This window comes from Miniopterus schreibersii (assembly GCF_964146895.1).
Source record: "Miniopterus schreibersii genome assembly, chromosome: 9".
NCBI lineage: Eukaryota > Metazoa > Chordata > Mammalia > Chiroptera > Miniopteridae > Miniopterus > Miniopterus schreibersii.
This window is the reverse complement of record NC_138118.1, coordinates 69,838,491-69,861,960: the sequence shown is the minus strand read 5'-3', so window position 1 is coordinate 69,861,960 and position 23,470 is coordinate 69,838,491. Positions and strand designations below refer to the sequence as shown.

General features: G+C 37.7%; 1 protein-coding gene across 13 annotated transcripts in view; it reads right to left on the bottom strand.

Annotated features, from left to right (window-relative positions):
• Positions 1 to 23,470, bottom strand: part of HDAC9 (histone deacetylase 9) — a 696,981-nt gene that overhangs the window by 299,223 nt on the left and 374,288 nt on the right. For 5 of the 13 annotated variants that reach the window (XM_081146577.1, XM_081146574.1, XM_081146572.1 and 2 more), the window contains 4 exons: positions 8,157 to 8,398; positions 4,245 to 4,395; positions 3,152 to 3,278; positions 572 to 693 (listed from right to left, as the gene is read on the bottom strand). In XM_081146577.1, coding sequence (XP_081002703.1) covers positions 572 to 693; positions 3,152 to 3,278; positions 4,245 to 4,395; positions 8,157 to 8,398 — 642 coding nt within the window. The remainder of the gene's footprint in view (positions 1 to 571; positions 694 to 3,151; positions 3,279 to 4,244; positions 4,396 to 8,156; positions 8,399 to 23,470) is intronic. The other 8 variants (XM_081146569.1, XM_081146579.1, XM_081146573.1 and 5 more) reach the window with 3 other exon arrangements.

Sequence of the window (23,470 nt, the reverse complement as noted above, 5' to 3'; positions counted from 1 at the left end):
CCCCTAAGCAAATTTTAATATCATTGCATGAGATTATTAGGTACAAAACTTCACTCTGAGTTCCCCTGGGATCTGTGAGACATTAGGCAAGTCACTTACTCAGAAGGTAGCTTTGGCCTTATCTGTTTTTGACCACTTAAACTTTTTCTTTAAAAAGGAAAACTTATCATTTCTATAGTTGTGGTAAATGACTGAGGCTCAAGAGAAAATCAGATAAATGGTGAAAGTTATAGAGGTCCTCATTAATGGGAAAGATCAAAATTTTCTGAGAAATCAACTTTCTATGTTCCTTAATTCTACCGTTCATTGCTAGTAAGATCTCACTAAAATCCAAATATGACCAACTTTTAAATTAGAGAAGGTACTTTGATTACATATTGAATCCACTGAAGTAAAAATAGGTGTGTGTATGTGTGTGTGTGTGTGTGTGCACTCGCCCCAGCCACACACATACTTGTTAATGCTGAGGCCAGGGGGTGCAGAGGGCCTAACAGCTCTGATTCAAATCCTTTGACTTTCTTTCAGAGGCAGTCAAGGTGCAGGCCCGTTCTGGAAGAGCAGGCCTACTTACCAGTTTTCCGGAGGGGGAAGTCATCTTTCGCATCTTGCGCTCCTGGTAATGTGTATTTGTAGGAGGGAGACGTCCCACTCAGGGGTGGAGAGCTTTGATCCAATGACGTATGGTGGGCAGCCCTGCAAGGGAAAAAGAGGCTGCACCATTTGCGCTGCAGTTTTTCCTGCATGTTGGTCAGCAATAATCAGTTGCACATGCCCTACACGTGTCTCAGCTGTGTTTATGTTCTTTCTTTTTAGTATGTACAAACCACAGCCTCAAGTATCCGAGTTCACGATAGCAGCGTGCTATGCAATGCTTCAGGATTCCCGAGAATGCTCACCGTGTGTCTGGTCACACGGAAAAGTTTGTTTTACTGAAAGAGAGACATTTACTAAGAGCCTGAGTCGTGATCATCTGAGATTACTGTGTCTGTTTTCTTAAGAGCCATACTAGTGAAAGAGTCATCATCCGAGCCCTTTTCAGTCAACAATGTAGAACCACCAAGGTAAAGTAAACACATAGAAGCACTTCCTTTTTAAAAATTGCTAGAGAGGACACGAAAAACTTTTCTACTGGAAAGACAGTACTGTGCCATCAGCCTCGGTCTCCTGACTTATAGCAGTCCAAGGTGAAGACCGGGGGTCCCTTCCTTTTTCAATATAAAACTGATTTCTCAAAATGTTTTCTCTTTTCTGCATAAATACAGCAAAGGAGATGCAATTGTGGGACTGGAGGATAGTTTACAGGACTGAACGTAAACTAGCCAGTGGATATAAACATCTCCAATGATTACATCTGAAGGAAGCAATGGGCAGGGCATGGTGTCACCAACAAGGTGGCTATTCTACCAGCATTCTTCTGAATCACATTCTCAAGAACTGAACCGGTTTAAAGATATTTCATCTGGCAAAAAAGTGTTAAATTCAGATTCCATAATTTAATGATTTATGGTTGTTTGGAGTCAGGCCCTGCTGAAGTTCAACTCAGTACAAAAAGGATTGCTAAGTAACATTTGAGAGTCATGATGAATAAACCCAATGGAACTGCTAAAAAATTTTCAGCTGACAAGTTGTTTACATGTAGTCGTCTCCCATTTAAAAAAAAAAAGTATCTCTTCTGCCCGGCTGGGTGGCTCAAGTTGGTTGGAGCGTCATCCTGGACACCGAAAGGGTCACGGATTCGATTCCCAGTCAGGGCACTTACCTAGGTTGTGGGTTCGATCCTGGGTTGGGGTGTGTAAGGGAGGCAACTGACAGATGTTTCTTTCTTCGATGTTTCTCTCTCTTGCCCTTCCTCTCTCTCCAAAATCAATAAACATATCCTTGGGTGAAGATTTTTTTAAAAAGCATCACGTCTTAAAACAGAATTTAACTTAGAAAGCATATATGAATTAGTTATAAATTATGTTTGTAATTTTAGGCATTAATACTGTATTTCTTTTTAAAAGAGACTGTGATGTCGATTGAACATTTGAAAATTTTCTTTTAGGATTGGTTGCTCAAGTGAACGGACATGCATGACAGATATTATGAAAACCATTATAAAGTATTTATACTGCATTTTGGAATTTGCCTCAGTTACCTTTTGTTGGATGCAGAGAAGGGCAGACACTTATAAAATAGAATTTATGTATAATAATACTTTAAATAGAACCCCTGGGATGCTTACAATTTCATTACAGCAGAGTAATCAAATACTTATTCCTTTATCCTTATGATGTGAGGGATTAAAATATGTAAATGTAAAATCCCATGGTCATTCAACAAAGATATTTATAAAATGAGAGAAATGAAACTATTATCTATTAGTCTATTATCCAGACATTCTTCGCCTATAAATTTCGTCCTGATTGCTAAAAACACCTCCTTCCTTATGTTCTGCAGAAAGAACTGGACTTGGGGAAGCATGTCCATAAAAACGCTAATACCACAGTGTCTTACGTTGTCCGCGGTGTGTCAGAAGCCAGTCTACTCTCACTTCACAGGTGGGAAGAAATAAGGTGACATGTGCAGGGGTAAACTAGTCACTGAAGACTTAGATTCATTTAGTTACCACCCTTCCCTTCCCTCTCTTATCTTCCTTTTCTTGTTTTAAACAAACAAAAAAAATCTTCTGGACTTTTAAAAATAGCTCAGCTCTCCATCTTATATCAAGCCAAGTAAAATGAAATCTCAACCTGTCAAATGTTCAAAAATTATTGTAAAGATATCAGACGCACCGTCTGAAAATAGGAACATGCAAAGTCTGAATTTATTTCTATGCCCATCCCACAGCTGTCACTTGCTCACTGAGCAAAGAACATACATCCTTCCTGGCCCTTGAGACGATGCCCGCCAACAGTTATTAAGCCCTGGCCTCTCTTACCCACTTTACCACTTTATTTCATAGGACTCTCCCAGCCAGCCAAGAGGGCTGGGACTATTATTAAGCTGTTTTTTACAGAGAGGGAAACTGGATGTTAAGGGAATTAAAATAACTTTACCCAGAGACGCATAGCTGAGAACCAGCAAGCCCCAGATCTGTGCCCAGGCTGGCTGAGTACACACCCTGTGTTCTTTACCCCTGGTAATGAAAACAGCCAAACATTGAACATACGTGTACCAGAGCTTGGGATGGCGGCTCACGGAATGATTTTTTCCATTAGTTGGAGTGTCTTTCGTTGCTGATTTACTCAACAGGAATTCTTGAAGCTTCTGCTTTACTTCTGTACTCGCCACTGCCCCTGAAACGCACACGTACAAAAACAGATGTTGACTGAGAGCTTTATCCGTTTGTGCTTCTAAAATATTTAGCAAAAATTAAGAAGGAACAGCACTGGTCACAGCATATGAAGTTTTCCTATTAAAAGAAGAAACCAGAGTCTAAACGGGCTTTAGAAAATGGCATAGTAAGGTTTTGTAACTACTGATTAAACTGCCAATTTTCAAAAGACCTTCGATGATTTCCTTAATTGCTTTTGCAGAAAGGGGAGACCCAGAATTAATAGTAATTTTTTCTAAGCTTTTTTTTTTTTTAAAAGCTGGGAAACAAAACACTGCCTTTTAAAAGTCAAAAATCTTGGGGAACCATATAAGTGATTAAACACATCAAATGACCTTTTCGGATCACTATTTTGAAAAACGAACTTCTTAAAAACCTCTTTTGAGCATTAAACAAATAACTCCTGCTGACAATTCCAGTTCAAGTCATCCAGTTTTAAACCTTGTGACAACCAGGTTTTGAACTGACCTCATACAGGGGAATTATTTGGCTCTGTCTCCCTCTTGTGGATAGTTTTTTATTTTGGCAAATGTTCTGCCTTAAATCTTCCCAACTTCTCGCTACTCAAAAACTAAATGGAGGCCAGGCTGGTCTTACAGAGCAGTTATTCCTTGAGCTGGAGCAAGGTTATTATTCAACAGTATGGTAGAGCTAGACCGGTTTACTGTGACATTATTTTTGAAATTAAAAAAAACACAACAACAGAAAGGAGTATCTTTGCCAAACAATGCTGTGTTTACTTCCTGGGATGCTTTGCAGACTGAATGCAGAGAGCTGGGAGGTGAGGTCAGAGCTTTACACTTGGGTCCGTGACTTATTCTTTTAGTTAAGTGCAGACCATGTGGACAAGGTCACTTCCACGCTGTCCCGGGCCTCTGTCTGCAGGCCTGCGTGGCAGCCAGCTAAGGCGAGGGGAGAGGCCTCTTACTTTCGCGCCCCCTCTCTTTGCCTCGGAGAGGAGGGAGCTGCTGCTCTCTGCGGTGCCTCTCCACTTCTTGCTCTTGCCTCTGCTGCTCCAGCTTCTGCTCCTTTTCGAGGAGTTCTTGCTGCTGTTTTATGGCTAGAAGTTCCTGTTGCAACTTACGAGAAGAGAAAGACGTGAGAGTGTGCAATTTCTTTAAGCTTCATCGTCATCACTGACCAAAACTGAAATGCTATGAGCTTTCCGAACCTGCTTGTATTTAGTTTACATTTTTACCCACTTTTTGGATAAATTATCAAAATCTGAAGAGAAGCCTCTAATGCCATAGGTGGTCTTAATGTCATCAATAAGGTAGTTTTGGGGGAGCTACATTACCTGTTCCGCCCTGTCAAAAATCATCACCAAATTCACTCAGATCTCTAGTGAACTGAGTAACTTTTCTTTGTGATCTGAAATATATAAAACGGGCAAAGGCAGGAACTACCCAGGAGTCTATATTACTGCTTCTCTCCCATTATAAATAAACAACTGAAACCTTCATTTCCTATCCCAAGAAATGGTGTGAATATTAACTGAATAGAATGATAAGAAATGAGTTAATTTCGGGGAAGTCTACCTGAAAGAATAAATGTTAAGAATTTCAAAACTCTACAGAGAAGGTTCTCGATAGATTTATGCAATCCATTACCCATAACAGGCTCTTTTCTCAAAAGAGCAGAAGACTAGCTTGTTCACCCAGCACACAAAAATATTCAGATTAGAGAGATGGGTCAAAAAAAATCACCTCCACTAAATTGCAGTTTGAGGCACTGTGGTTTGGCTATCTGGATCCCTTGATTTAAATTCCAAACAATGACTAACATGACTATGAAGGATTCTTAACCACCGTTGTGAGATATCAGCTTTCTCTCAGATTGAGAGATGGATGCTTATGAATAATAGGAAACGTGCCCACTGATGAATAACTGAAGGCTGGGAGTTCTCCTTAGATTCTGACATGACTAGACAGGAGGTGTAAGCAAGTTACTGAACTACTCAGGGCCTTGGCTCCCCATATGTTAGAGAAATAACTGCCCCCACACATCCAGCCCACAACGTATGTGAAATTTAGTTTGTAAGTTTGAACCATATTACTTTCAATCATTATCACTATTTTTAACTCTCAATACCAATGAAGTCGGTGTAATGTGGTTTATATCAGATAGGTGCCTAAAGCTGTAAAATGTATGCCCAAAGGTAACAGAATGAAAATGAAAGGCATTGTGGGATGGCATCGGCATGGCTCTGGAGCAACAAGAAGCCAACTGCGTGTGTGAACCACGATAGCCTCACCCCTGCCAGACGGGCCGGGTACTCTTCATATAAAATCTTGGGCGTTTTGGCTTTGATACACCAGTCCCTTATTGGGTACTTTTAGATATTCCACTGTAACAGAAAAATGCATAACTTTGCTTAAATTCTGCCTTAAATGTTAATTCTGTACAGATATTAGGATTGGTCAAATGAACTCAGTATTTCATCCAAATCCCGATGGAACTGAAATTTAATCTAGCTTAGGAATCTAGAAACGCTCAAAATTTAATTTTCACAGCCACCATTCATTACTGAAGACTGCAGGAATGGGGCTGAAAAAACCCAAAAACAAATGTCACCTCTCCAGTTTCAGATGTTTTGGTCCAGGAGACACACACGATATGGAAGAGCTTTGGAGACAGACAAGGCAGGACTACAAATACTGGAACCACCACTCACTGTCTGTGTGGCCCTGGGCAAGTTACAGTATTTCTCTCTGCCTCAGCTTACTAGGTAAAAACATGGGATAATAGCATCTAACTCAACAGATGTTTATTCTGGAGGGCAAAGATTCAAAACGCTAATATAACTAAAGCATCATGAAGTGTCTTCCTCATTAAAATCTAAATGAATGCTAAACAGCATCAACTTTCAGCCTTCCCATAAAAAATATAAAACAACAAAAATTTTGAAAGGCAAAACACTTCTTAAACACACAAAAATTAAGTATGTCTTTAGTTTTTGAGAAAACTACTCATTGCCTTGGAAAATCATTTTAAATGTTAAATTTTCCTTTTAGCTATCTCTGAATTGTTTTTGTTTCTCTCAGGAGCCTCCTCTTTCCAGTATTTTCCAGGTGTCAGTAAACCTACCATGTTATGTTGCTTGGGCCAAAGTAACAGTTCATTATCTACTTGCTACTATTAATTTTTGAGTAAAATGAAAAAATAAATTACTTTAAAATTTTATATTCATTTTTACAATTACAAAAGGCATCAGACATGAACGCAGAGAAGTATCTGAAGAAGGCAGGGACTTATCAGTATCACCCTGTACTTGGAGCAACATGACTCACCTCCCAGAGCACAATGAACCATATGGTTACCTAAATCTTCAACTATGGTGGGAAATATAAATTTTACTCATCACCATTGCCATCTTAACCTGCCTAGAATGAAGAAGGAGACCTAGACATCAATTTTCCTATTATTGTTTCAAAGGTCAAATAATAATGCTTCAGAATCATTCAAAATTAAGTCTACAAACGAAATGAAGGTTTCCCATTACTACGAAATATAGCCATGAACTACTGATTCCATGTGAGACCCCAAACACAATGCTCGCTCCTGTTCTTAAGGTATCCTACAGATCAATAAATTGCAAGAGTTCTTTTAGTAAAGTTCACTAGTAAATGAAAAATTTACTATGGTTTATATTAGGTGTTGAAGAATGTTATTTTGGAAAAAAAAAAATAAGTCTTTTTGTTTAACGAAATCTCTCATAAAACAAGGGACATAGGGAAAAAGACACCATTTTTATCTTCTCAGACACTGTAATATTAATGCGGTAAAATGGTAAATATTTATATAAATTATCTATATTAACCCCATATAAATGTGCTGTTATTTGATATGCAAGTAATCAAGCATCTATAATAAAATATATTGCAATATAACATAGTATAAGGTCATTTATTGTATTAGTAAATTAACATATTTAAGTCATTTTGAAGGAACTGAACATAACATGAATATTTTTTATTATAAATATTTGCTGCTTTATAGCACTGTCATAATAAATTCAAATTAGGCATCTATTTGATCAGGCCAAAATAGCTTTGTTTTAAATGTCATTGTCAAGAAGTTGAAAAACATTTTACGAGCAAAGCTAACGTAATACTTATTTCTGAAGATAAAAGAGAAGAAATAGGTACATAGACATCTAAAATGATCTGACAAGAAAATAGCTCATCATAAAAAATCCTGGGACATGGACCTATTTTTCCTCCTAGAATAATTTAAACAACTTGAGTCTGCAATTGTCAACTACTCCTGACATTCTTTCAATAAATTATCATCTATAGTCTATTAGACTCATATAAACATATTGAAAATATTTGCACCAGTTTCTCCATAAAATTCTCTTGAACTTTTTATGTTATTTTGAATGTATACATTATGAGGTCTTTTCCATAAGAAATATTAAGGAAAACAATAAGTGACTAATGCATCCTTTCTGATAAATAATGCAAGCAGGTTCTTTATAGAAACATAAAATGATTCTTCTGAGGCTCATGGTTCTTCTTGGTGAAAACTGATGGGGCAAATGAACAAAATCATGCAGAAGGGAATCTTAAAAAGGGTGGGAGGCTACCATTCCCTACTTTTGCTGCTGTAACTAAAGCACGAAAGAGCGGTAGAGGCCCCTCCAAGCAGCAAAGCAGGCTGAGAGTCAGCATTCCCAGCACTTCCCCAAGGTTTCCCCCAGTGCACCCCAAATTTCCTCCAAGCCACACTTGGTGTGTTAACCACAGTGAACCTGCCCCAGAGCTCCTTCTTCCCCCACGTCATGGCACAGGCTCCCTTCCCCGAGCGCAAAGGGCAGAGGCGAGGACGCATTTGCTACCTTGATGTGCTCCTGCAGCTGAGCCTGGTGCTGCCGTGTCAGGTTCTCATGCTGTTTCTGAAACTCTGCGATCAGGAGCTGCTTCTGGATCTGCTGCTGCTGCTGAATGAGCAGCAGCTCCTGCTGCAGCTGCTTCTCGCGGACGACAGGGTCCACCGCGGGCATCATCATCCTGAGGTCTGTCCTTAGGTCTAAGGGCGAGATGGGCTCCAGGCCCACGGGAACCTCCGACTTGACATCCACTGGAGAAGCAGGGGACAAAGGAAGGACAGGAAATTGGCACAGGGCGCTGGACACGGGCAAAAAAGAAGGCCCTACAACCGTACAGCAAAATGTACATCACCAAATCTAGTCATTTTTTTACGATGACGATGAAAGGTCTTTTGTATATCAATTTTGATACGATGTACCATATGCTAATTTCCCCCCAGGCAATTTGAACTCTGCAATAACCTTCACGTTTTCAGAGTGATGATTCCAATTATTTTCTGGTATCAAAGTCATTCACAAACCTTATTCTACTGGACCATTTGCAAGAGTCAAGTCAACCGAGGACCAAAAATGCAGCTCGACTGAGGAAAAGATGTCATGTTTTAATAGAGAACTTCTGACACAACCAAATCTGTACCCTCGCAAACATTTTTGTTTGAAACTACAGTTTGAAGATCCATTCTGAGATATATTCCTTAAGAAGTTAAAGCTTTTTAACATGATGTATTGTAAGGCCACTGGACCCAAGCAAAGAACATTTTCAAATGTGCATGCTAAGATGTGGGGAATGGTGAGTAGGTTAGTTCATCAAGGGAGCCAGAGCCAACCATGAAGGAATGAAAGCAGGCAAGCTCCTAGTGCTGGCTTTTAAATGCTAATGATCTGAACGGCAATTACCTTGTTCCTGAACTAAACAAGGCAGGATGCTTAAATAAGTATTCAAATCAAGCCACTGGATGAAGAAAGATTGAATGATCTGAGACTAATTATAGATACTTGAATTTATAAAAATTAAATTAGATAATGTGTATAAAGTTTTTAGCACAACTTCTGTGAGGTAACTTCCAGGAGTGGGATACGCACAAAAGCTCACAGACAGGGTAGATGCGCAGGTTCACCAGTTGCTCCTGGCTGGCGTCCATTCAGATTAGTCAGTGTCTATGCCAAACTGGTTGTTAAATATTCTGAATATTACTTTTGCCCATAGGAATCAAGAGAAGTATGTAGTTGAATGAAACAGGTTTATGTAAAGATAATGGGGATTTTGGAGGAAGAATGGTGGCCAACTGGACTGCATGGCTTTGCTAAAGTGGCCAGCCACTACGGAGATCCAAGCAATTACTGGTGGGAAAAGGAAGGAAGAAAGAGAGGGAAGGAAGGAAGGAAGGAAGGAAGGAAGGAAGGAAGGAAGGAAGGAAGGAAGGAAGGAAGGGAGAGAGGGAAGGAGGGAGGGGAGGGGAGGGGAGGGGAGGGGAGGGGAGGGGAGGGGAGGGAGGAAGGAAAGAAAGAGGGAGGGAGGGAGGGAGGAAGGGAGGGAGGAAGGGAGGAAGGAAATACATATCCAGAGTAGACAGAAGTCACCTAATTTTCAGTTACAAATAACCTAAAAGATTGAAATCATCAACACAGTGGCTAACAAAACAAAAATATTAGGAGCAAGAATGAAAATAAAATTGTATACAATTTCTGTTACATATCAGAAAATAAAAACACTAAAACTTCTAGAAAACGAAAAAAGAAAACACAGGAATATAGATAAGCCACTCAAACATTTTACCTTTTCACCTTCACTAGTAAAGAAAGACAAATTTTAAGTCAAAACAAGGCATCACTTTCTAATTATTAAATATCATATATATAATTCATGTATATGCATATGTGTGTGTATGTTCTGCTCCATTGTATAGGGTAAACATATGACCAAGTAGACAACTATATATTACAAAAGACACTACCAATGGGCTTCAAATGCCTGAAAAACAATTTGTTGATATGTATCAAGAGGCATTAAATATTTCTGCCATTTTATTCAGATTTGCCAACTCTAAGAATATGTCTTGAGATAATACTAACAGGAAGAAACAGTTCAATACCATATTGTTTACTGAAGTGTTATTATTTTAATTGAAATCACCAACTACAAGGAAATGTTTAAGAAAAACATGTCATGTCCATTTCGTGTAAAAACATGCAATCATTAAAAATAATATTTATGGGAACATGAAAAATGCTGTTACTACATTAAATAAAAACAAAAACAGTAAAGATACCTCTTTAAACTTAAATATATATAATTTAACTTAGTCAATATACATTTATTGAGAACACTAAATTCCCAGGCATGATTCTAAAGGTTGGGGTTTATTAGTAAAACAAAAAAGACAAAAATTCCAGCCCTCATAGAGCATATCAGATCTACTGGGGTTTTAATTATACTAGTCTCTGAATTCTAACAGCAGAGACTGGTGAGACACAGAGCAGAGGATGATCTGTATTTGGTGTGGAAATATGAATACTTTCTCCCCTCCTACTTTTCTGTATTTTTCCAAATTGCATCTAATGCTCTGATGACTGCTGTAAGTAACTTAGATTTCCAGATTCCAGGTTGGGAACCACAAAGTTAATATTCCACGTGGATTTGAGAGCTATTTTCAGAGAGTCGAGAAAGCCTAACAGAAATCCTGTCTATGGAAGTTAAGGCTGCAAATACTAAATGAAACATTCATGTCCTCACTTATCATGTGAACTATGTGTACGTACAGGCATGTGTGTGCACCTGTGAGGGGGGGGGCACGGGACAGGAATCAGTCTTGGGTTGCCAACACTGGTTATTTTTCAAGGTACTGATCATAAGTTTTCGTTGTTGGCAATGGCACTTCAATGAAAACGGTAAAATAATTTATTAATATACCATAGTTTGGTGGACAAGGTCTTTTAAATCATGATCTTTGTGAAGGGAAAGCTATTACCTGAGCCAGATTTGACACTAAATGAGAATGATGGCCACTAAGATCTCTAGTTGCAGTGTCCAATGTACAAGTTTCAATCAAGGCACTGGAGTAACATGAGATTTTGAGCATTAATTTATAGAGTTGGCATCACTCCAACCCAAAGCAAAGGCTGCTAATGATATATTTCATTTTTACATTAAAAAGGCCAAACTGCAGCCTCCAGGTTTTACATGAAAATGCCAATAAACAAAAATCAGAATTTAACCCTATACAGACAAATGAAAAATTTCAAGAGACCCTGGGGTCTCTTCTTGCTGGTATTCTTACTATTCATGAACTGTAAACATTGAACCCCTAAAAAAATCCCCCCAAAAAAAGATAAGGGAAAAATGCCCCTGAACTCTCCAAAACAGCTATTGTAAACCTCAAAGGGTAATCTGACTTCTTAACCTGCTCTCCCAACAGAAATGATTGTGTCTAACTGCTTGCCTTTGTTCAGAGACTAATCACTAAATTGTGAAAAATCACCCTCAACTTACAAAAACTGCTCTTGATTATAAATAATTGCCCAAGACTGAGAGAAAGCGGCAGGCAAGATCCCAGTCTTTCATCCAATTTATTCAGCAGCAATCCACATTCCATTTGTCTAGACTAAATATAGCAGCGTTTATACAAGAAATCAATAGTGCTTGCAGAGAGGAGAGCGAAGGCATGAATATTTCATCAAACTCAGAGAGAAATGGCAATCAGCAAACTGATGGTTCTGTGTAGGTCATCTCTGGCCTGCTGGATTAGTGCCTGTTACTTGGACAATAGCTCATCTCTGGCTAATCATAATCATATCATAGTCATTCCTTCTATTTTCAACATTAATTGCACTGTGGTGACAAAGACTCATCGTATTCCAAAAGGAATGATGGATTTTTCTTACGTCTTCTGTGACAGGCTAATAAGCCTCCCCAGGAGCAATAATAGTAACACAACACCAGGGCTGAGTTTTACCAAGTCGCAGTCCCTTTCATATCACAGAATGTGCGAGAAAGGGCACTGTCCACAGCTGCTGGATTAAAGTCGTCGTCAGAAATAATCGGCTTAGGAGGAAAAATTAACACCCAATTTTAGCAGTGGGGAAATGGAATCATCCCTGTTCGCAACATGCCTTGTCTAGGAACATGCAAATTCCTTACAAATGACTTAGAGCAGGTGGCCAGTGACGCATAAATTAGAAATAAGTTGATGACAACAAATATTAGTGTTAGCATTGCTTATAAATGAAGCATGTTTTCTTAACAGATCTCTAGACCTCATAACTTTATTTGAACTTCCCCAGTTTGTCTGACATTTCAAATGCATGCCAACATGTTATATATGTATATTATTTATCCTAATACCAAGTGTCCATTCAGAACATCTGCACATTAGATATTAACAAGTCTTAATTACCACTTTACAAAGCCCTCTTCATTCTTTCTTTGGTGTCTTTCTTAACTGCTCTTTGGTGGTTCTTCCGTTTAGAACTTATCAACTCATGCAGTCTTTTTGAAAAGTTTTTAGTTTTTAATGACCATGGAAACAAAGGGCTCCCATTGCAAAATAAAAATTTCAGATCACATAGATGTTTATGATAATAACATTTATTTAAGCACCATGCATACCTGTCCAGCTGTAATGAAATTTCTGAGACAGATGTTTTTCTTTTCAACATCAAGGCTGTTAAAGAGATAATTCAGAGCACTAAGGGTAATCTAGTAGCCATGGATGTTTCTTAATTCTTCACTTTAGATGCTGGTATTTACATCACAGGTAAGTAGGAAGAATTTTCCTATGTTCCCAAAGCAGGAATCTCTGGCTGCTACTTTATCACCTGGCCTATAAACAAGAAGCCTTCCATTTTAAGAATGTTTCAAGTGAACAACTGGCAAACCTCATGGATGGAAAAATTCTAAGAATGCACAATTTTGACCATTTACAAATATCACAACTGTGGCTGAAGACTGTTCGTGTTGCTCCCCTGAAATGAGATCTCAAAGCCCAGAGTGAAAAATACAGGTTTTCACACAAAAAATTGCCATAGGCACAATCTCGCCACCCATTTGTATGTGTCAACTGAGTTAAAAATTGAAACATGAAAAAAAGTGCATAAAAACTAAAACCATGTTTCACTGTCTCAGTTAACTCATAGTTACAGCAGCTACAACTTGGGGCATAGCATCAGCAGTGCTGCTCAGAGCCAGATTATAGGGAAATTAAGGTCTTTATGCCAAGGAAATGGCTGCTCGGGTCACCCCTTCAGCTTCTTCTGCTCCCCTTTCATGCGCAGAAATCTGTGACGGGTTGGGCCTGCTGACTGCCCACTGGGAGGGCTGCCTGCTCTGCTGTTTTCGGCTTTAATATTGTCCAGTCAACTATGTAGTCATCTGGGTGGTTCAGGGTCCAGAAAAGAAGGTGGAAGAGCTGCCTCAGATACATGCAGTCAGGGCTTCCTCAAAGTGTAGCCTGTAATAATAGTTTAAGCTACATGGCTCATTCGGCAGGACTTTAGGTAAAACTTCCCCAAGTACAGACATCTTTCACTAATCTTTTTATATTTGTTTCTTTTTGGCAGCCTTTGCCAGGGCAGCTGCTTCTACAAAAATACGTCCACATGTATCCACGTTGGCATCTCTGAGACTCAGCTCAAGTACCAACGAATGATCCCTTCTACTCTTATTCAAATGTTTTTTTGAATATTACTCTTAATTCAAATATTTTTTTGACTTCATCAAGATGTGTCTACAGCCATTGCCTGTGTCGCTGAAGCAGTCAGTCCTCAGTCACTTTCCTGGCTCGAATCCATCCGTGGGACCCCCGCTGCTAGCAAGCTGGCCTATCCCCCGGCGCTGGGATTCCTGCGGGTCTTTCTGGCCTCGACACCATCCACTGCCCCTTCGCTTCAGTCACACTGATCCCTAAACACATCATGCTTTCCTACGGCTTGGAGATTCCTTGTACATGATCTCTCTTCCTAAAATCCAATCCCGCCCCACTTTTCTAGACTGTTTCTTACGTATCCTTCATATCTTAGCTAAAAATGACTATGTAGGATGTCTGAGTCCTATCGCATTTTCTTCTTACATTTGCAATTCTTTTTCCTAACGTTTGTTTAACTGTCTCCTTTCACCATTATTATTCTAAGTCCCATGACAGGAGGGACTATAGTTTCATTACCTAGTACAGCATAAAAATACAATGCATACCTGGAATGAATGAAGGAATGAATGAACTTAGAAACACCTGTGCATGTTTGCAGACACACACATACACATGCACAATTAAAATTCTAAAGCAATTTACTCACCAGAATTTTTGACTGTCTGAATTCCAGATATTACTGGAATATTGAAATTATTGATAAATGAATGAGTTCTGGTAATAGTGAATATTTATTTGGGAAAGAAAAATCTCAAAACATTTTCCACCTAAGGCGTCATTTCACTTTTCCCAGACCCCAATGTACCTCTTAAAACTCAGGGTGCTGAGAAGTCACAATCACCAAAAATGAGGTAATGGGGCACTGGGTAAAATAAAACTTACGTATCCATGCTGTTTGCCTCAGTAAGGATCTCCAAGAATAAGCCACGATCCTGAATTACCTGAACAATAAGGCCTAATTCATGAATGCTTACCGCATGTTAGATTATGAGAAAGTTAGATGGCCCTGGCCGGAGAGCTCAGTTGGTTACATCATCTTCCTGATACACCAAGGTTGAGGGTTCGATCCCCGATCAGGGCACATACAAGAACTAACCAATGAATGCATAAATAGGTGGAACAACAAATCAATGTTTCTCTCTCTCTAAAATCAATAATAAGTAAATAAGAAAGAAAATTAGAGAACTGATAAACTGTAAGCTAACAACTTTTTTAATCTTTGATTTGAAAGTGAAGGAATAGATTACTAAATGTAAATAGAAAAGAATAAATCCTCGTAAAGTGATTTAATCAAAATTCTTTAACATTTTAGCTAAAATAACCAGTAAGTGATTTAAAAAAAAAAATGCTGAAGCACATTTTATTGAAAACTCTTCACTGAAATGAGTAATGTCATGTCAGTCTTGGAAGGTACATTTTTTTCTGAAAAAGAAAATTAATGTATTTAACTGAGCCTAACATCAAAATGGGACATAGAAAAAGCAAGTAATACAACCTCAGTTTGATGAAAATGATGCCCAGATTTCTCTTTAGTAATACAACTATTCTTAGCTGACTTTCCACTATTAATATTTATGATTGCATCATCATGAAATAAAAAGAATTAGTAAGTTCTCAAACATGAAAAGTACAATTTTTATAAGAAGAATTATTTAAATTGATTAGTCCAGAAACACAAGTCTCCCTCAAAGTGATTCTGTTCCAGTTCTACATGTCTTTAGTTTCTTTAAAGTGCACTAATACATGGCATAAGTGAAAAGAAAATAAATGCAAGAAGCAATCTGGGCTTTGATTTACTACTCTCTTATTTCCCAGGGGTCTGAACAGGAAACAAAAATAACCACAAATGACTAAAATATCAGTAGGCCTTGAAATATCAACATTTAAGTTAAGGCAAGCTAACTTTTTAATCAAAGCCTTACTATTTTGATTTACTTAATTCAAATTCCCTCTCTGCAAATATGCTTTTGAATTAAGCAGTCATAACAAACCATAACACAAACATGAACTGCCAACTCATTTGTAATACCCACTTAGGCCTAAAGTATTGCTGTGCTTGCTGGTTCTTGACTGTTTGAGAACCAGGTAAAAGCTTCATTGAGCTCCTTGCAGCGGGGAAACAAAATCAGGCCAATTTATGTGACTTTAAGGTAATAGGAGCTAAGAACCTAATCCATACCATTCTGTAATTGGAGATAAAAATGTAATCTGATATAACGATACCTGTAAATAAATGAAACCTTTAGTTGATGCAAAACTTTAGTGCTTTAAAACAGTAAATACAGGTATTTTAAAAATATTGTTTAGCCACATATAACGCTCATGGTCTAGGATCTAGAGCAAAACGACTCCTCCAAGAACTACAATGAAGGTGAGACAAATTGTCTCCTTCCCCATATTTATTCTACAATTTATAGTTCTTCTGGGTTATAGACAAATACTAGATTATTACAATCTGTAAATGTCTAACAAAACTTCCTTCTCATTATGAAAACTGAATATTTGAGACAGAGGTTTTTTTTCCCCTCAATATGTTTTTATTGATTTCAGAGAGAGGACGGGAGAGGGGGAAAGAGAGAGAAACATCAATGATGAGAGAGTCATTGATCGGCTGCCTCCTACACGCCCCCCACTGGGGATCGAGCCCGCAACCCGGGCCTGTGCCCTGACCGGGAATCGAACCTCGATCTCCTGGATCCTAGGTCGATGCTCAACCGCTGAGCCACATCGGCTGGACGATGAAGCAGGGTTCTGATTACCTTCTAACCCCAGAATTTTGTCCATCATCTGACGTGTAATATAAATTTAGTAAGTATAATGAATCTTGACTGAATAAGTGACCTTCTCAGCAGAGACCCTCTCTAACAACACTCTTTGCTTGTTCAGCAAATAAACTTATTTTAAAGAGTATGTTCCAGTCTTCTATCAGGAACCCTTGTTTGTGGAAGTATGTAACTGGGCTGTTTTGATAGAAAAAGAAAAAGCTCTTATTGGTTCTTGTGTCCTGCCAGTAAGAAAAAATTAACTTCACCCAGTAAAAAATATCCCAATATTTCCTGAAAGCTTCACTGTTTAATATATTCAAGACAATGGCATATAGGAAAAGGTGCAGGGAAGTCAGAGGAAAGGACAGAAATGCCACTCACAGTGCCTCCCTGCCCTTCTCGTTCATTCAAACCATGTCTTTTCCTTCGCTGTCCTCCACTGTTCAGTCCTGCAGAATGGGACTAGGGCCTCAAACAATGTACTTTTTTTTTCTTTTCCAGATTTCAGTTATTTCCTAAGTTCAGAGGAAATCTTTATCACAAAACAAAAAGTCTTAAAGTCCCACCAAACCCTTCTAATATAGGATTGCATTGGCTTTTAAAAAGCAAAAACACTTCTTGAGATAGCTAGACATGTTCTTCAAATAAAATCTTATGAAAAGACCCAACATATAAAACCAACACGAGTGAAACTGTGAAGGGGGAGTCGATGTCCCACCCACTCACTTGCTCTCTGGCCCCTTCCCCTGGGAATTCAGACTCCGTGGAATTCGGTTTGAAATTCACTGTTCTAACTGCAATATATCTTTATTTGCCAAATTCAAATTCAAGGCAAATTACATTACTGCTGTTTCAAAGACAGTGCATTACTGTTTCGTGCAATTATGGAAATTTGGAATTTTTGAATTGGAAATCATTAATAAGGTTTCACTTCATACATGCAATTTGGGGGAGGGGAGTATGTGTTAAAAAATAAAAATTCACCTAATGTTGCATAATTTCCAACCTAGCCAGACAAATGCACTGGCACCTGTGTTTACGTTACTGCCACATGGTGGCACCACTTTTGCTCATAAGTAGAAATACCCACTATCCTTTGTCAGGAAGAGCTTTGGATATGTGGGTTTTACAATAATTATGCAAGCCTGGAATTATGCAGAGTTTTGGGGGTTTGAGCATTCAAATAAAATGTGACTTCCCTATGCCAAGTCTAAATTTGGCTTTCTAAACCTGAGCAAGAACAAAGACTAATACCATAATGTCAGCCTGTCTAGAGAGTTGTTTTCTTTTAATTTAAATTATGGAGCCAACAGCAATACTACACTTATTATGGGCTAAACACTGTTCCAAAAGCTTTATACGATAAATGTTAATTTGTTTATTCTTCCTCACAACCCTATGAGGTTGTACTCTCTGGTAACCTATGGGGTAGGCACAATCGTGATCCCCATTCACAGATGAGGGAAATGGAGGCCACCGAGGAATTTGGTCAAGGTCATTAAGGTCAAGGTACTAAGTGGTACAACAGGAATTAGAACACACATCATCCAAGGCCAGAGTCCACGATCTTAGCCAGTCCACATTTATTCTTCCCGAGTTCTATACAATAAGTATCCAACTGAATTATGTAGTTCACGTTGGGGTATGCCTTGACATAAAGGAGACTAAAATCTTTTGTTAAGATAATATCACATATTTTTATTTTTAAAGGTAAAGAGAAGTATTACTTGTAACTGTCAATATATACCAAAGAGAAATGTGTAATGGAACATATTTCTGAATATTGTGAGACATCTGTGTATTTTCAGGTGAGTTCAAAGCATCTTTGTCAACATGTATGTTTCAATGCTCTTTTTAGAAACAACTCTGTATTTAGGAATGGAAAATTGGTATTTTACTCTTTTCTATTAGCTATAGAAAATTCTGTAGTAGCTATACACTTCTTTAGATTCATCTTACTCTCCAATCTGAATCTATTAACTCATGGGTAAAAGCCTAATAATAAAGTCATCATTAGTACTTGATTAACTAAATCCCACTAGATTGAATCAGAGGTAGAGAGCCTCAATCACAATCAACTGTAAACAGTGTTAATGGGGTTTGAATGTATTGTTCATAAATTTTTAGATTACTTTTTAATTGAAGAAAGGAAATAGTAACAAAATGGAAGAAGCAGCTGTTTTTTGACAATATGAGAAAGGATTTGACAGGATAGGCTTTGGTGGTTTATTTTTTTCTTATTTCAGAGCTTTCTATTTTTGTTTCATAATTCTCTGTGCACTATGAGAGATGAGTACTGGCCATTAAAGCTCAATTTATTAGATAAGTGGGAGGGTTTACCTCAAAGAAGAACCTGAAGTTGTCAGGAAAACCTAATTTTTAAAGATATATAAATAAATAGAAATCAATGTGTCTATATCTGTGCATTAATTAAAGATAGTCATAATTTGGCATAAGAAAATGTAACATTTTTCTCTTTGGCTTCTCTTTAATTAGACTGTCATTAAAATGTCTATTTCTGGTAGAGCTCATAGTATCTGTTTATAGAAATAGCCTGTATTCAGAGAACTGTCAGCATTACAGAATGCTTCTCAATATTTTAAGCATAGCTTTGAGATGATCACTCTATAATTTGAAGTGTACCATTTGTACAAACAAAAAGTATGAGAAGTTATTTAAAGTATTAAAAGTGAACTGACTGCAGAACAGAGGTCAGCAAACTATAGCTCACAGGCAAATCCAGCCTCGTCCACCCCTTTTGTTTTCATTGCCTGCTACCTAAGAATGATTTATACATGCTTTTTAGAAAAATTGAATTTATAGAGGAAGTGTGAGGGGGAGAGAGAAACATCGATTTGTTGTTCCACATATTTATTCATTCATCGGTTGATTCTTGTATGTGCCCTGACCAGGATCGAACACACAATCTTGGCATATGGGGACAACACTTCAACCAACCGAGCTACCCGGCCAAGGCTTTGATTTACACATTCTTAAATGGATAAAAACAACAACAACATACACACACACACAAATTTCATGGCGTGAAAATTATATGAAACTCAAATTTCAGTGTTCATAAATAAAGTGTTATTAGAACACAGTATTGTCCAAGGCTCTTTCACACTGCAAAGTCAGAGTTCAGTGTAATAGAGGCAGGCAGTGTGACCTGCAAAGCCTAAAACATTCACTATCAGCCCCTAACAGAAGAAGTCTGCCAAACCCTGCTGCAGGGAAATCTACGGCCAGTTTTTATTCTCACACATGGTACTTCCCTGTGATTAGAAAATTTCCAAGCCACTCTCCAATCTTTACCCTACTGGTTTAATGTAGAAGATTAAAACTCACCATAGTTTATTTCAGCTAAAAGAAAACATACTTAGGAAGCAGATTATGCTGACAAGAAATGTCATATAAAAGAAGCTCTAGGTATTTTTCACTGGATTGATATATTAATTTTAGACTCTGTTGCTAGTGCTTCTCATTAAGGAGTAAACTGGAAAATAAAATTATAAATAAGAACTATGGCATTTTTAAGTAAGCAAAATGTGCTGAGCACTAGCTAGTGGTTTTTTTTGCAAGGATTTTTTTTCATTTAATACAGCAACCTTATCATCAGGTGAGGATAAGGTGTACTGGACAGGTTAATGTTAATTTTCCTAAGGGCAGATACACATCTTTTTTTAAGTGTGACTTTTTTATCTTGCTTATTTAAAATCATGGTCAATATTAATCCCGAATGACACTAAATGAAAGTCACTACCATATTCCATACCAAAAGATTCAAATGTGTTCGCCTTTTAATCTCTCTCTTTTCCACGAGGCAAAGATAACATACCCTGCATGAAGCTATATTTAGAACAAACATTTGTTTGATTAAAATTTCCTTAAATAAAATAAAGAAAAAAAGCATAAACTGCTCCCATCTGTGTAGTAATTATTTCCAATTCCATATATATGATATATAAGTATCTTTATATATAAATAATACATAAAAATATAAAATAGGGACTCAAAAGGCTAGTACAGCTTATGGAAATCAACATTTGAATGAGCGTAGGAAAGGAATGTTTGGAAATTACAGGATACTGTGCTTATGTGACATTAAAATTTTTGTTAATAATGTGTGGGTTGATTCAGTTCATATTGAATATTTTAAAACCTTGAGGTTTTAAAGAAACATCACATGTACCTCAAAGCTACAATACTACTACTACAAGGTTGGCTATTTTACCCTAGTGATAGATCTATAGCCAAACCACTAAAGAAATTCGGTGCCTCAAACAAAATAGCCCTCGTATTTAGGCATTGTAAGAAAGAAAGAAAAAAAAAAGCTAATGGAAAAAAATAGTTACCCAAATGTTCTTCCAGATATTAATGTAATTTTAAATTAATGTAACCCAAGATCATAGGAAATACACGGCTAATCATAGAGCTTAGAAAAGCCATTCTGAATCCAATGATTTCAATTTTATTTTCCACAGAATTCATAATGTAACTTAGATCAGACCAATAGAGGACATTCGGCAGCTTGAGAACTCATTTGTTATACAAAATTTTAAGTTCTAGTTTGTTTTTTCAAGTGCTTTAGGTCAATGGTTTGGAATTTATAATCCTCAAAAAAAAAAAAAAGGAAATACGTTAAAAGAAATGAGAACAAAAAATAGATGCAATTTTGCTTGATGCTTTGAGAAACGCACTTGTGCAGGGGTTAGGCAGGCTTCTCCTCCCCGCCTGGGATTCCTTAGGGCGCTGAGGCAGTTCAGCCTGCCCGGCAGGAACGCCTCTGCTGGGTTTATGTAGGCCTTTCAGTTGGGCTTATTCCTCTCAAGGTACATTTGGCAGGGTGCAGGATTTAGTCAAAGCCAAGGTTCAGAAATTTCTGGGCATGTCTGAAGAGCAGGTGGGGCTGGCATAGCAGATGTCCATTTGCATAAATGACTAAGGCACCTCTTAAGAAAAACTCATCTTCAGCAAAGAGGAAGCTGGGTCGGACACACTTGACCTGACAACCAAGCCTCAGGGCCTGAGGGATTCTAAGTACACAGTGCATCCCTCCAGTGCACGCTCACCTCCAGGTCCCAGGGTACAAGCCTCGTTTCCACCTCCTATGGTGCGCTGAAAATGCTTTCTCCAAACTCATCAGGAACACCTCATTGTTAAAACCAAGTCTGTCTTACTTTTTTCTCTCCCTCAAGGGACATAGTTGATTTAGGGAATAAATTAATCTATCAATCTATCTTCTTTCGGTCACTGGCTAGTGCCTGATATCTTGCCACAGGATAGAAGCAGAACATGGCAGATAAAAAACTAAGTTCCCAGTTGTAATCCTGATCACTCTACTACAGTGGGCCTTGGGTTGTTTGTATATAAACCGAATAAACAAGCTGAAGCAATGATTCCTGAGGCTCTTTCTGTACCAAGGCTATTCTCTCCTTACCCCCAAATTATCCAGAATATATATTAGTTCCTATCAAAAAGTCTATCTCATGAGAGGCAATTACTGTTGGCCTCCATTGATCTCTATGGGTAAATCAATAACCAGCAAAAGGTTGTAGGAGGGAAGAGAGGGACTCCTACCAAGTAGGAGAAAATGACAGAGAATGGAAACCAGGAACTCCTTTAGAAAAACTTTATCTAATTAAAAAATTACCCTAGAGCAGGCTTTGTCTGAGATATAAAACTCAATTATAGCCAAAATTGTTTTATTCCCTGATTGTGTTGTTTGGAAACTTCTCCTTAAACCTTCCATTACAAAGAGCAAAACAGTACTTTCTCTTTTCTGTTTCATTGAAAATATATCTTTTGTACGAGAGTTGTTTCTCAGTAGGGTGTAACAAACAAAAATATCTACATTTTCTAATTCATTACTTATGAAAATAAGAAACGTTTTCCTCACGAGGTGCTACTACAGAGCAATACCCAATTTGAGAAAAATCAGAAATATTCTGATTCCATGAAATGTGATGGATATTCAAAGAAACCCACATTGTTAATAAAGCAACAGAAAATTGCCAGAAATTAGAAACAAGGAAACCAACTAAAGTTGAAAAGTAAAACTGAAAAAAAAACCTACCCACAATTTACATATCTTAGAATTCCCTTTATTGGTTAACATAGCAAAATAACATTACTTGCAAAGGCTTATAGAGGAAAACTAAAGTCACATCAGCAACTTATTTTTATTATATCAGTGCATTTAGATATGAGCTGAACCTTTCTTTTGGGGGGGTTGCTAAAAAATACCCACCCACCCTTTTTTAACTACATAAGTACCCTGTACTGTCCAAAGCATTTAGTCCTGTTCAACAGCTAAAGAACCCTCCTCCCACCCCCACTCTCTTTAGTTTGGCTTCAAGTCAATGCTGTTTTTCTCATTCCAACTGTTTGGGACATATGCTGGCCCAACTAACAATGGTAAACACAGCAAGCTGTCTCTGATATGGTGCTGATTAAGTCATCTTGTGAACAAGCAGAATTTGGATGTTAAGATGCTAAGAAAAAAAACTGCTTTCAGAAATTCTCCCTTTGAAAAATATTTAGATTCTCAATTGTAAGTTATATGATAAACAAACCATGGGACACTTTAAAAAATACATTCATTGAGCATTGGCCTAGGCATTTGAGATACAAAGAAAACTAAGGCATGGTGCTTATATTCATGGATTTTACAGTTCAAAAGGATAAAGGGAAACATAGGGAACAGTAGAGCCCAAAGATGAGCTCAAAAATAACTTTCTAGAGAATGACACTTGCTATGTCTTGCAGGAAAAAAAAGGTATAGAATTGAAATTGTGCATACTATGAATTGCATTTTAATATCCTGTTAGTAAAATATTAGTAAAAAAAAGTAGCATCTTAAGCAAAAGAATTAGAAATAGAGACCCAATGAACATGATAAGCATGTGGTATAAAA